The 13,160-nt window shown below is 38.9% G+C and overlaps 1 protein-coding gene across 5 annotated transcripts in view; it reads right to left on the bottom strand.

Annotated features, from left to right (window-relative positions):
• The window catches only part of CCT6B (chaperonin containing TCP1 subunit 6B), a 54,247-nt gene that overhangs the window by 19,316 nt on the left and 21,771 nt on the right, over positions 1–13,160 (bottom strand). For 3 of the 5 annotated variants that reach the window (XM_033184199.1, XM_033184195.1, XM_033184198.1), the window contains 4 exons: positions 13,045–13,108; positions 12,032–12,166; positions 7,941–8,114; positions 5,102–5,205 (listed from right to left, as the gene is read on the bottom strand). In XM_033184199.1, the coding sequence (XP_033040090.1) occupies positions 5,102–5,205; positions 7,941–8,114; positions 12,032–12,166; positions 13,045–13,047 (416 nt within the window). In that variant the 5' untranslated portion in view covers positions 13,048–13,108. The remainder of the gene's footprint in view (positions 1–5,101; positions 5,206–7,940; positions 8,115–12,031; positions 12,167–13,044; positions 13,109–13,160) is intronic. The other 2 variants (XM_033184197.1, XM_033184200.1) reach the window with 2 other exon arrangements.

Below are 13,160 nucleotides of genomic sequence, written 5' to 3'. Positions count from 1 at the left end.
GGAAAAAACAAAATATATCACTAGAAATTATCCAGAATGCAACACAAAAGACAACAAGACAAAAAGTACATAAAAAAACTAAATTAAGAACATCAAGCATACATTTAGTTGGAGAAGGAGAAGGGATGAACAAAAGAAATGCTTAAATAGATAATAGATGGAAATTTTCCAGAATCAGATAAAAACAATAACACTCAAAATCCCAGAAAATGCCAACCAGAATAAACAAAAAGAAATCCATACCTAACTACATCATAGTACAGGTATACAATACCAAAGACAAAGAGAAATATCTTAAAATCACCTAGGTAAATAAAGGACTCATGGCTAATATCTGTACAGCAATAATGAAAGCTAGAAAACAATAGAACAATATCTTCAATCAGCTGAAAGAAACTAACTGCCAACCTAGTAAACACACAATGAAAGTATCAAAGAATAAAGATAAAGGCATTTTCAGGCAAAGAAAAACTGAAAGTATACCTCCAACAAACTATCACTAAGGAAAATCTACAGGATGATCTTTAGGCAGAAGAAAAGCAATCCCAAATGGAAGGCTGAGATGCAAAACGCTACACAGATGGCTGGACACGGTGGCTCACACCTGTAATCCCAGCACTTTGGGAGGCCGAGGCAGGTGGATTGCTTGAAGTCAGGAGTTCAAGACCAGCCTGGCCAACATGGTGAAACCCCGTCTCTACTAAAATACAAAAAATTAGCTAGGCGTGGTGGTGCATGCCTGTAGTCCCAGCTACTTGGGAGGCTGAGGGAATCACTTGAACCTGGGAGGCAGAAGTTGCAGTGAGCCAAGATCAAGCCACTGCACTCCAGCCTGGTGACAGAGTGACACTCCGTCTCAAAAAAGAAAAAAATAAATAAATAAGGATAAGTAGAAAGTATAAAACAAGATGGCAAACTTTTAATTTGCTTTTTTTAAAATTTTAATAGCTTTTTGGAGAACACGTGGTGTTTGGTTACATAAATAAGTTATTTAGTGGTGATTTCTGAGATTTTGGTGCACCCATCACCCAAGCAGTGTACACTGTACCCAAAGTACAGTCTTTTATCCCTCATCCTCCTCCCACCCTTTCCCCCGGGTCCCCAAAGTCCACTGTTAAGATGGTAAATTTTAAATCAAATATATCCATAACCATATTAAACATAAAGGAGTAAATGCTCCTGTTAATAAAGATTATCAGATTTAATATTTTAATCTACCTATATGACACAAAAATCACGTAAAGAGAGAAACAGTGAAAGTAAAAACATACACAAAGATATGACAGGCAAATACTAATTAAAAGAAAACTGGGCTGGGCACAGTGGCTAATGTCTATAATCCCAGCACTTTGGGAGGCCGAGGAGGGTGGATCACTTGAGGTCAGGAGTTTGAGACCAGCCTGACCAACATGGTGAAACCCCATATCTAATAAAAATACAAAATTAGCTGAGTGTGGTGGCACATGCCTGTAATACCAGTTACTTGGGAGGCTAAGGCAGGAGAATCACTTGAACCCAGGAGGCAGAGATTGCAGTGAGCCAAGATCGCACCACTGCACTCCAGCCTGGGTAACAAGAGCAAAACTCCAACTCAAAAAAAAAAAAAAAAACCCGGATGGACCTGGTATGGTGGCTTATGCTGTAATCACAACACTATGGGAGGCCGAGGCAGGTGGATCCCTTGAGCTCAGGAGTTTGAGACCAGCCTGGGCAACATGGCAAAATCCTGTCTTGACACAAAATACAAAAATTAGCCAGACATGGTGGCATATATCTGTGGTCCCAGCTACTCAAGAGGCTAAGGTGGGAGGATCACTGGATCCCAGGTGGTCAAGGCTGCAGTGAGCCGTAATTGTGCCACTGCCTTCCAGCCTGGGTGACAGAGCAAGACCCTGTCTCAGAAAAAAAAAAAGGAAAGGTAAGGAAAGAGGAAAGGCCAAAGGCCAAAAGCCAAAGGCAAAAAGGCAAAGTAAAGCAAAGCCGGGCACGGTGGCTCACGCCCACAATCCCAGCACTTTGGGAGGCAGAGGTGGGTGGATCACCCGAGGTCGGGAGTTCAAGACCAGCTGGACCAACATGGAGAACCCCGTCTCCACTAAAAAAAAAAAAAAAAAAAAAAAATTAGCTGGGCATGGTGGCGCATGCCTATAATCCCAGCTACTTGGGAGGCTGAGGCAGAAGAATTGCTTGAACCCAGGAGGCAGAGGTTGCAGTGAGCCAAGATCACACCATTGCACTCCAGCCTAGGCAACAAGAGCGAAACACCAACAAGAGGAAAGGAAGGAAAGGGAGGGAGGGAGGGAGGGAGGGAGGGAGGAAGGAAAGAGAGAGAGAAAGGAAGGAAGTAAGGAGGGAAGGAAGGAAGGCAGGCAGGCAGGCAAGCTGGTACAACAGCTTTTAACATGTAAAGATTTTTTAAATAATCAGATACGTTATACTTTTAAAGATATTACTAGAAAAAAGTCGCTTCATATCAGTACAAAAGTTCAATGCCCCAGGAAATATGTAATAGTTTAAAAACTATGCATCTAAAAAGATGGTCTCAAGATATATAAAGCAAAACTCTCAAAACTAATTTTTATTCAGTTTTATTCAGTTTACTCAAAACTGAAGTAAAATATAAACAGGTGCACAATAATATTGAAAGATATTAATACATTTCACTCGGTAATTGACAGAATAAGCAGTCAAAACATCAATAAGGATATAGAAGTTCTGAACAACAGGATTAACAGGATACCTTGATCTTAATGGACATGTATATAAAATTGTACCTACCAACTGCAGCATACATTCTTTCCAAGTACACGAAACATTAACATAACAAAAGCTAACTACACACTGAGCCATAAAGCAAGTGCCAACAAATTTTTTTTTTTTTTTTTTTTTTTTTTGAGACGGAGTCTCGCTCTGTCGCCCGGGCTGGAGTGTAGTGGCCAGATCTCAGCTCACTGCAAGCTCCGCCTCCCGGGTTTTACGCCATTCTCCTGCCTCAGCCTCCCGAGTAGCTGGGACTACAGGCGCCCGCCACCTCGCCCGGCTAGTTTTTTGTATTTTTTAGTAGAGACGGGGTTTCATCATGTTAGCCAGGATGGTCTCGATCTCCTGACCTCGTGATCCGCCCGTCTCGGCCTCCCAAACTGCTGGGATTACAGGCTTGAGCCACCGCGCCCGGCCTAACAAATTTCAAAGGAGCAAAAATCTCATAGAGCATAATCTCTGACCATAACGTAATTAAGCTAGGTATCCATAATAACTAAAATTTCCCCATGTTAAGAAGCACACTTCTAGTTGAAATTAGAAAATATTTTAAACTGAATAAAAATTATAAGATTGCATACCAAAACTTGAAGGATGCAGCTGAATAGTACTTTGAGAAAAATGTTAAGGTTTTCAGTACTGTATTCAAAAGCAGGAGACTGAAAATTAATAACCTAAGTAGCCATCACAATAAAACAGAAGCAGCAAAAAAGTCCCCACAAAATTCCAAAAAAGCAAATTAATAATAAAGAGAAAGACACTGTGAAACAAAAACAAACCTCTGGGAAAAAATTATCAAAAAAGGAAAGGAAGGCATAAATAACACCAGAAATAAATGGTGATACCACTATAGATCCTGCAAACAGGATCCTTATAAAAATTGTATGCCTATAAGGATATTTATGAACATTTTATACCAAAAATTTCAGAGTTAAACAAAATGGACAAATTTCTTAGAAAACGTTACTTACCAAAATGATTCAAAAAATAAGTAGAACACCTAACTAGTCCTATAGCCATTAAGAAAATTGCATGAGTGGGGCCATGCGCGGTGGCTCACACCTGTAATCCTAGCACTTTGGACGTCTGAGGCAGGTGGATCACGAGGTCAGGAGTTTGAGACCAGCCTGACCAACATTGTGAAACCCATCTCTACTAACATACAAAAAAATAGCCGGGCGTGGTGCCACGCACCTGTAGTCCCAGCTACTCAGGAGGCTGAGGCAGGGAAATCACTTGAACCCAGTAGGCGGAGGCTGCAGTGAGCTGAGATCACGCCACTGCACTCCAGCCTGGGAGACAGAGTGAGACTCCATCTCAAAAAAAATAAGAAAAGAAAAAAAGAAAATCGCATGAGTAATCAAAAATCTTCCCACAAAAGCTCTTCAAGACAAATAATCAGACTTTTCCAAAATAATTATCAAGGTGAAAAACAATGAAAGGAAGAAAGAACCTACAAATTAACAGAGACTTAAAAAGAGATATCACCTAAGTGCAGTATACAGACTGTGTGTAGATCTTAATCCAACAAATCTGAAAAAAATCTGAGACAACTGTTAGACAAATTAGACTATAAACTGGAAATGTGATGGCATTAATGAGTCATAAATTTTTAACGTGTTATAATGTTTTGTGGATGTATTAGGTAAAAGCAGGGGGTTTATGTTTTATGGATTATATGATATTTAGAGGTGGTATATGATGTCTGGATTTGCTTCAAAATAATCCAGGGTGGCAGGGGGAAAGAGGGAGGGGTATGGTTGAAATAAGCTTGCTTCATATATTGGAAATTGATAAAGATAGCTAACAGGTATGTGGAAGTTCCCTATTCTGTTCTCTCTACATATGTTCACAATTTTCTATAATACAAAGTTTTAAAAGAGTAAATCCAAAATCAACAAGGTACTCCATAATCTGGCCCCTTTGCCTCACCTCCTCTCCCTGTGCTCCAGGCACACTGTAACAACCCAGTCACACTTCTGCCTCAGGACCTCTTCAGAGGTCATTCCTTCTGCTTAGAACCCTCCTGCTCCAGATGTGCACATGGCTAGCTCCCTTGTTTCTTCAGAGACCTCTTGGCTCTTTAGGTTCTTATCAGAGTGGCCTTCACTGTCCACTATAAAATAACACACATGATTTTTTTTTTCTATTTAAATTAGAAACATAAGCTTCTTGGGGAAAGAAATTCTGTTCTGTTTACTATTCATTCCCATCACCTAGAGCAGTGACTTAATATATGTTGAATGAATATATTTATGTTGAATAAAAGTAATAAATTTAATAAAAGAATATCTTTAAAAAATTCTAGAACCCATATGTTGTCAAAGCTTATGTAATTTACTTTGTATCTGTTCCTAATTTATGCTTCATCTCCATGATTTCTACCATGAAGAGATCAATAGGGTAACCTGGTCTTCTAACAGCCAAAACAGAATCCACCACAGCCTGAAAGAGAAGTGAATGAGAACAGTAAGTTATTTGGACTACTAAAATAAACCAACGGCCCAAACAATCTATCACCAGACTAAGGAGATAAAAGTCTTCAGGATTCAAAACACAGGGCAAGACCAATATGTGCCACTTTATTATGGACACTAATAATAATCAATGCCAACAGACACTTTAGAGTCTGAAGAAACTTCAGAGATCATTAGGTCCAAAGCTTTTATTTTACAGACAAGGCAACTGAGATAAGACCTTGACAAGTTACAGTTTTTAAATAAGATCTAACAGCTAGTAACAGGGCCAGGACTAGAATTCAGGGCTCCTTAACTGCCAAGTGACTACTCTTTCTATCATACCAAGACTATCCAAACTTTTCCACCAAAGGGCACCTTAACGGAAAAGAAGGAAATATAATCTAAGGTAATAGTTCTAATTTGCTGGCTATAATAACAGGAAATTTAAAAGTATCATGTTTGATCATGAAAAGTTTCCATGTCATCCCATAATATGTTTATCTCAATGTAAAAATAATGTTTTCCCCAAAAATTGTAAAGTAAAATTGACACTCCAAAAAGATATATCTCATTTATTCTGACACATATGACCAGGGATATACAATCTAAGAAGCATAGCACAACACACCTTATTGCTTAGCTCAGAAAATGATATAAAAATAATAAATAACTGCAGAAATTAAGAGCTAAGTTATAACTACCCTAAAATATACACAAAGCAGAAAAAAATGGTATATTAGAACACTTTGCCTAATATTTTAGGCAAATTTTAGGTAACATAATATTTTATTTCAGAGGCAAATAACAAATAAGACAAAGGCCATTGGATAGTGGGTATATCAGTGTTTCCGTAACTCTAAAACAGAATGGGTGCCCTAGCAGCATGAAGATTTTGGACCATTTAAGTACTCTAACAGCAAAAAACACAGCAGAGCCTTTCTTCTGACTCTGCTCATCAAGAAACTGTCTGATCTTAATCTGATTTCCCAAGTTGGTTTTTTTAATGGTAAGAAGAATTGACCAGAAACAACTCAGGTATTCCAGTACATTTGGCATTTATAGTTCTCAAAGTAAATTATTAAGATAATATTCTGCTTTGTATGTCAATGTCTTGTGAATTTGTTTCCTAAGAATTTATCATTCCTGGTAAACAAATATATTCAAGTTTCAGAAACTACAAAGCTGAGAAACAATAATGATATCAAATCATTGTCACCTCATAAAAGCCTTCCCAAAATATACAGCCAATCTTGTCTTTATATAAAATGCATTTTTTTCTTTTGTTTTTTTTTTTTTTTTGAGACAAAGTTTCACTCTGTCACCCAGGCTAGAGTGCAGTGGCATAATCTCGGCTCACTGCAAACTCCCCCTCCCTCCCGGAGTGATTCTCCTGCCTTAGCCTCCCAAGTAGCTGGGATTACAGATGTCTGCTACCATGCCCAGCTAATTTATGTATTTTGAGTAGAGACAGGATTTTACCATGTTGGCCAGGCTGTTCTCAAACTCCTGACCTCAGGTGGTCTCCCCACCTCGGCCTCCTAAATTGCTGGGATTACAAGCGTGAGCCACCATGCCCGGCCTATATAATATATATTCTATCTTTAGAAATAAAACACTGGCCAGATGTGGTGGCCCATGCCTGTAATCCCAGCACTTGGGAAGCCCCAGGCAGGTGGATCATTTGAGGTCAGGAGTTCAAGACAAGCTTTGGTAATATAGTGAGACCCCCATCTCTCCTAAAAATACAGAAATTAGCTGGGCATGGTGGTACATGCCTGTAATCCCAGCTACTTGGGAGCCTGAGGTAGGACAATCACTTGAACCTGGGAGACGGGGGTGGCAACGAGCCGAGATCATGCCACCGCACTCCAGCCTGGGTGACAGAGTAAGACTCTGTCTCAAAAAAATTAATAAGTAAAAGAAATAAACTATACAAATATACATTTCTAAGATGTGAATATTAATATATTAATATATCACATCACTCACATTTCATTATATTGGTAACCTTATCTACAAGGTACACTGCTAAAAATACTATCTCATGTGTCACCTCACATAATAAAATATGGACCTCTAGGTTTAAAAAGACCAGTATACTATTCAAGAGCTTCCACAGGAGACGATCTGCAGGCAGCGAAACCTCTCCCAACTATCAAGTCACATTAAAATTAAAAATAAAAAAAAAAAGACCTAGTATGAGGCTGGGCATGGTGGCTCAAGCCTGTAATCCCAGCACTTGGGGAGGCCGAGATGGGCTGATCACTTGAGGTCAGGAGTTGGAGACCAGCCTGATCAACATGGTGAAACCCGCTCTCTACTAAAAATACAAACATTAATTGGGCATGGTGGCACATGCCTGTAATCCCAGCTACAGGCATTAGCTGGGAGGCTGAGGCAGGAGAACCGCCGGAACCTGGAAGGTAGAGATTGCAGTAAGCCAAGATCATGCCACTGCACTCCAGCCTGGGCAACAGAGTGAGACTCTGTCACAAAAAAAAAAAAAAAAAAAAAAGGCCTAGTATGATACTTCTGAAAATTACGAATACTGTTCTCACCAGTCAAATCTAATCTACAGTTAGGCCTATACAATAACTGTCTGTCTTCCGTATTTTATGTCCAAAAAACCACACGCAACCTTTGATTATCTTACAGAAAAAATAAAAACATCACCATGCGCTAGGCTATATTTATTCTGAATGCAAAAGTTTAATAACATACCTCTGTTAACACATCAGCCAGTTCAGCATGAACTTTAGTTCGTAATGATGTTCTAGCTACATCTAAGAGGATTTTTCTTTTCATCTCCTTTGTCACTTTAACTTCCTCCAAAACTTCAAGTGCTTTTATCTTTGCAGCTTCAAATCCTTCAGCTATTATTCTAGGGTGCAGGCCCTGTTACATCAACATAAAATTATAAATTATAAAATAAGTCATCCAATGTAAAAGTAACCAACCTGTCTGATTAATATATTATGCCCCAAAAAAGTTACTCACATTAATGCCATGATATATGTGTACATAATCTATAAGTCATTTTAGTGCTTCATACTTGAAATAATCTCAAACTTATAGTAAAGCTTCAAGGCTAGTACAAAAAATTACAAAAGTCCTTTTTATTTCCAAAAATTATGACTACATCGTTGGCATGTGGTGCCCTTCTGAATGGGCACACATAAAAATAGTCTTTTCAATGCAGAGGAAAAGAACCACCACTGAATTGGGGAAAAGTGGCACACAGAACACTGTGGTGTCTACCACTTCACCAAGTGATCAAAGTTAACATCACAGTAATGAGAGAGACAGGCATTACATGCCTGCTGATATGATGCATTCAGTAGAACACAACACTTCTGTGGTATTCCTGCCAACAATCTATAACCTAAGTTTAATTGAGGAAATAGGCAAATCCACATTGAGGGACTTTCTACAAAATAACTGGCTGGTACTCCTTAAAAGTAGCAATATCATGAAGCATAAAAGGCACCTCAGGAACTAGTCTAGCTTAAAGGATACTAAAGGAACATGACAACTGAATGCAATGCATGAACTTAGATCTTTTTTTTTCTATAAAGAACACTATTAATACAAGTGGTGAAATTTGAATAGGATGCAGATTAGATAATAGTAATGTATCAATGTGTTACTGTTATTAATTTCCTGGTTTTATAACTATACTGCAATTATGTAATTCCCTGCTTTTAAGAAACATATACTAAAATATTTAGATCACGTCTGCAACATAGAGTTTAAAAAGAATATGTACACTGATACTAAGGAAGAGAATAGGGCAGGCAGAGAATGAGAGAAAATACTTTAAGAATCTGTGTAAAAAGTATACAGGAATTCTCTGTAGTGTGCTTGCAACTTTTCTATAGGTCTAAAATTATGACAAAACATTTTTAATAGTATTTTTTGTTCCATAAAATAAAACAAAAACTTGTGAAAGCTAGCACTTGGTCTAATTCATTCCCTTATTTCTTTTCTTCACATTGATCCTATAATAATCTTTAAAAGTTGACATTGAGTGTTTGTGCTGGACATGACTAAGACTTTTACACGAGTTATTTAATTCTCTAGCCACACTATGAAGTGGGTATTATTATTTTTCCTGTTTCATAGATGAGAAGACCAAGGCTTAAAGGGATAATATAATTTGCCTTAGATGACCAAGATAATAAGAAGTGAAACCAGGTTATTTAAACCCATGAGACATGACTCTAGAGGCTATGCTATTAACCATTTTCATAAATGTCTTCAAGCTAGGACCCCACAATCTTTCATCCAGATTACTATGAAAACCTCTGGTCTAGACTCCCTTAAAACCATCCCCCAAATATTTAAAATGCCAATCTGACCGTATCAGTCATTAGTATGTTTCTATGTTTGGTATGTAATACCACTGGATGAAGTCTAAGCTTCTTGGTTAGCATACTATATGCCCTCTGTGATCTGGCTCCCACTTCCCTCTCCAGCTTCTTCTCCACTACTGTTCACATCACTTGAAATTCCAGCAACACCAAAATGCCTGTAGCTTCATACAACACCATGTTGTTTGTCTTCTCTGTGACTTTGCTTATGTTGTTCCTTCTGCCTGCAAAGCCATTCTCCTCAACCCTCGCTTTTTTGTCTGGTTCACTTCTCCTCATCCTGAAGATTTAGGCCAGGTCTTACTTCCTCCAGAGAGTTCTTCCTGACTACTTCAGGCTGGTTTAGGATGTCCCTCCAGCCTCAGTGATTCTATCATATACTGTGCCCAGCTCTATCACTGTACAGCCACAGAGTTTCATAATGTCTGTTAGCATCTCACCCTTGCCAAATTCCTTTCTTCCTAACCCAACCCTAATTTGGTTTGAGTTTCCCTCTCCCATTTGTGCTTTGGAGAAAGCTGATCTTATCCTCAGCTCAAGGAGTGGATCCTGATTAGTCTAAGTCAATTCCCATAAAAACTGTTACTGGCTTGGGATGGACATAATACTAAAGTTGGCCCAATCATACCAAAGAAAAGCCTCCTGAATGGCTTTATCTTGCCCTCTGCCTAATTTCCTCTGACAGTCTTTCTTCTCTCTCCTCTGTCCTGTCCTCTCTCTTCTCTCTTCTCTCTCTCTTTTAGAGACTGGGTCTCACTCTGTCACCCAGGCTGGAGTACACTGGTACGATCATGGCTTACTGCGGCCTGCACCTCCTGGGTTCAGGCAGTCCTCTTGCCTCAGCTCCCCAAGCACCTAGGACCACATGCAGAATGCCATCAAGCCTAATTTTTTTATTATTTCTAAAGACGGGGTCTCACTATGTTGCCCAGACTGGTCTCAAATTCCTGGGCTCAAGTGATCCTCCTGCCTCAGCCTCCTAAAGTGCTGGGATTACAAGCATGAGCCATTGTACCCAGCCAGTCTTACCCTTTTTTTTTTTTTTTTTTTTGAGATGGAGTTTCACTCTTATTGCCCAGGTTAGAGTGCAATGGCACAATCTCAGCTCACTGCAACCTCTGCCTCCCGGGTTCAAGCGATTTTCCTGCCTCAGCCTCCTGAGTAGCTGGGATTACAGGCATGCGCCACCACACCCGGCTAATTTTGTATTTTTAGTAGAGATGGGGTTTCTCCATGTTGGTCAGACTGGTCTCAAACTCCCGACCTCAGGTGATCCACCCACCTCAACCTCCCAAAGTGCTGGGATTACAGGCTTGAGCCACCGCACACGGCCTCTTACTTTCCAGATGGAAATACTCTTAGGATGAAACAACGCTGTGAGTGGAAGAGCTAAGAGACAAAGAATCTGTGTACTTGAAGACTGAATTTTATCACACAACCAGACAGTCTGCCTCATCTCTCCATTTTCTATTATGGGAGATAATCATTTCCTTATTGTTCAAGTGAGTTTGAGTCAAGTTGTTTACAGCCAAAAGCATCCTAAGTTGCAAGTACTGAATTAATAGAAAATTCCCAATACTAAACGAAACACAGAGAATCATTTTGACCAGGTTATGCTTTGCTGAAATGATCCCTGAAAGACAGAAAAAGTTCAGATACGGAGAAAAGAGATACTTAATTAGAGAAAGGTAGAAATGTACATGATGTTTTCAGAGGCCAGTGAATGGTGGAGTCTGGCTGAAGCAGATGATTTATAAAGAAAAATGAAACTAGAAAGGAAGGTAAATTCACAATAAAGAAAACCTTCAATAATTTTTCTCCAGTTGTTTTACAAGGGTGCATAATTTGGTGTCAACTTTATCTATGGTGTTTTCTTTCTTAATTACCCATGGATACATGGGTAATTTTTTACTTCTTTAATGTCTCTTAAATATTTCATTTTTAAAAGAGGTATATAATTCCAATAAAAGGCAGTATTTTGGCCAACAAAGTTCATTATTATTTCCATTTATAATTGCCCAAGAATATCTTAATTAAAATTAACTGTCTAGGCCAGGCGTGATGGCTTATGTCTGTAATCCCAGCACTCTGGGAGGCCAAGGCAGGTGGATCCCCTGAGGTCAGGAGCTCGACACCAGGCTGGCCATGATAGTGAAACCCTGTCTCTAATAAAAATACAAAAATTAGCTGGGCATGGTGGCTTGTAATCCCAGCTACTCGGGAAGCTGAAGCACGAGAATCGATTGAATCTGGGAGGCACAGGTTGCAGTGAGTCGAGATCCTGTCACTGCACTCTAGCCTGGGTGACATAGTGAGACTCTGTCTCAAAATAAATAGTTAATTAATTAAATAAAACAAAAATAACATCTAAAATGCAACCATTTTACTAGTTAAAAAAATAACTTGCCATTCAAAATAACATAAACTCTGAAATTCTAATACCTCAGAAATGTACAGATCAGCTTGTTTTAATAACTCTCCAATAATTAGAACATTTGAAGTAGTACCATCTCCTGTGACGTCATCCTGAGCTGTTGCTACTTTTGCTATCAAGGAAGCTGTTGGATGTTGAATTTGCTGGAAAAAGCAAGCAACAGATTTAAAAAGAGAGGATGAGATAAGAAAGTAAGTCACCAAAAACAAGATAACCTAGGGGTCAGTAGTAAAATTAAAAAATGAAATAAGCTTCATTCAAGTTTACAAGTTTTGTAATATCAATACCTAAATGTCAAGCCCAAAATTTTAAAAGTGACTGGTAATGAGGTCTGAAGATTTCATAAGTCTTTGCTTCAGAATGCAATGACATTTCTAAAATAAGATTAAATCCGTCAATCTCAAAATGAATACATTTATTAAACTTGCAAAGGATATTTTTATTTTTCCATAATTACAAAGAACATAAGGCAGTACCCTAAAAGATATTATTAATTTATAAGTATGCCTAAGTATACAAAGTATGTATAAGTATACAAAGACTTGGAAAGAGCCAGAAAAAAAAAAACTCTTTTTTTTTTTGAGACAGGGTTTCACTCTGTCACCCAGGCTGGAGTGCAGTGGCACGATCTCAAGTTCACTGCAGCCTTGGCCTCCTGGGCTCAAGTGATCCTCTTACCTCAGCCTCCTGAGTAGCTGGGACTACAGGCACATGCTACTACACAGAGTGCATTTTTTTTTTTTTTTTTTTTTTTTTTTTTGTAGAGACGGGTTTCACCAAGCCTGGTCTTGAACTCCTGGGCTCAAGCAATTTGGCCACCTCAGCCTCCCAAAGTGTTGGGATTACAGGAGTGAGCTACCACACCCGGCCAAAAAAAATTTTTTTATTGAAGTCTAATTCAACAAGCATATCTCAAGACTGCAGTATTTAGCTGACAGCCTTGGCTTACAGATACACAAGTTCTACTATGCTCCTAATTAAGGCTTATTAAGGTTTATTCAAGTCAGCAGCATCAGCTCACCATCTCTTGGAGCAGCACATTGCCATCTTTGGTGAGTTTGATGTCACCTGCACCAGAAACAAGCCTGTTCAGAGAACAACCATATTAACTTCATGTGGTAGGAAGACACTCCCAGT

This window comes from Trachypithecus francoisi, unplaced genomic scaffold (assembly GCF_009764315.1).
Source record: "Trachypithecus francoisi isolate TF-2019V2 unplaced genomic scaffold, Tfra_2.0 Lachesis_group20, whole genome shotgun sequence".
NCBI lineage: Eukaryota > Metazoa > Chordata > Mammalia > Primates > Cercopithecidae > Trachypithecus > Trachypithecus francoisi.
Note: the sequence above shows the minus strand (reverse complement) of the source record. Positions and strands in the feature narration are given on the sequence as shown.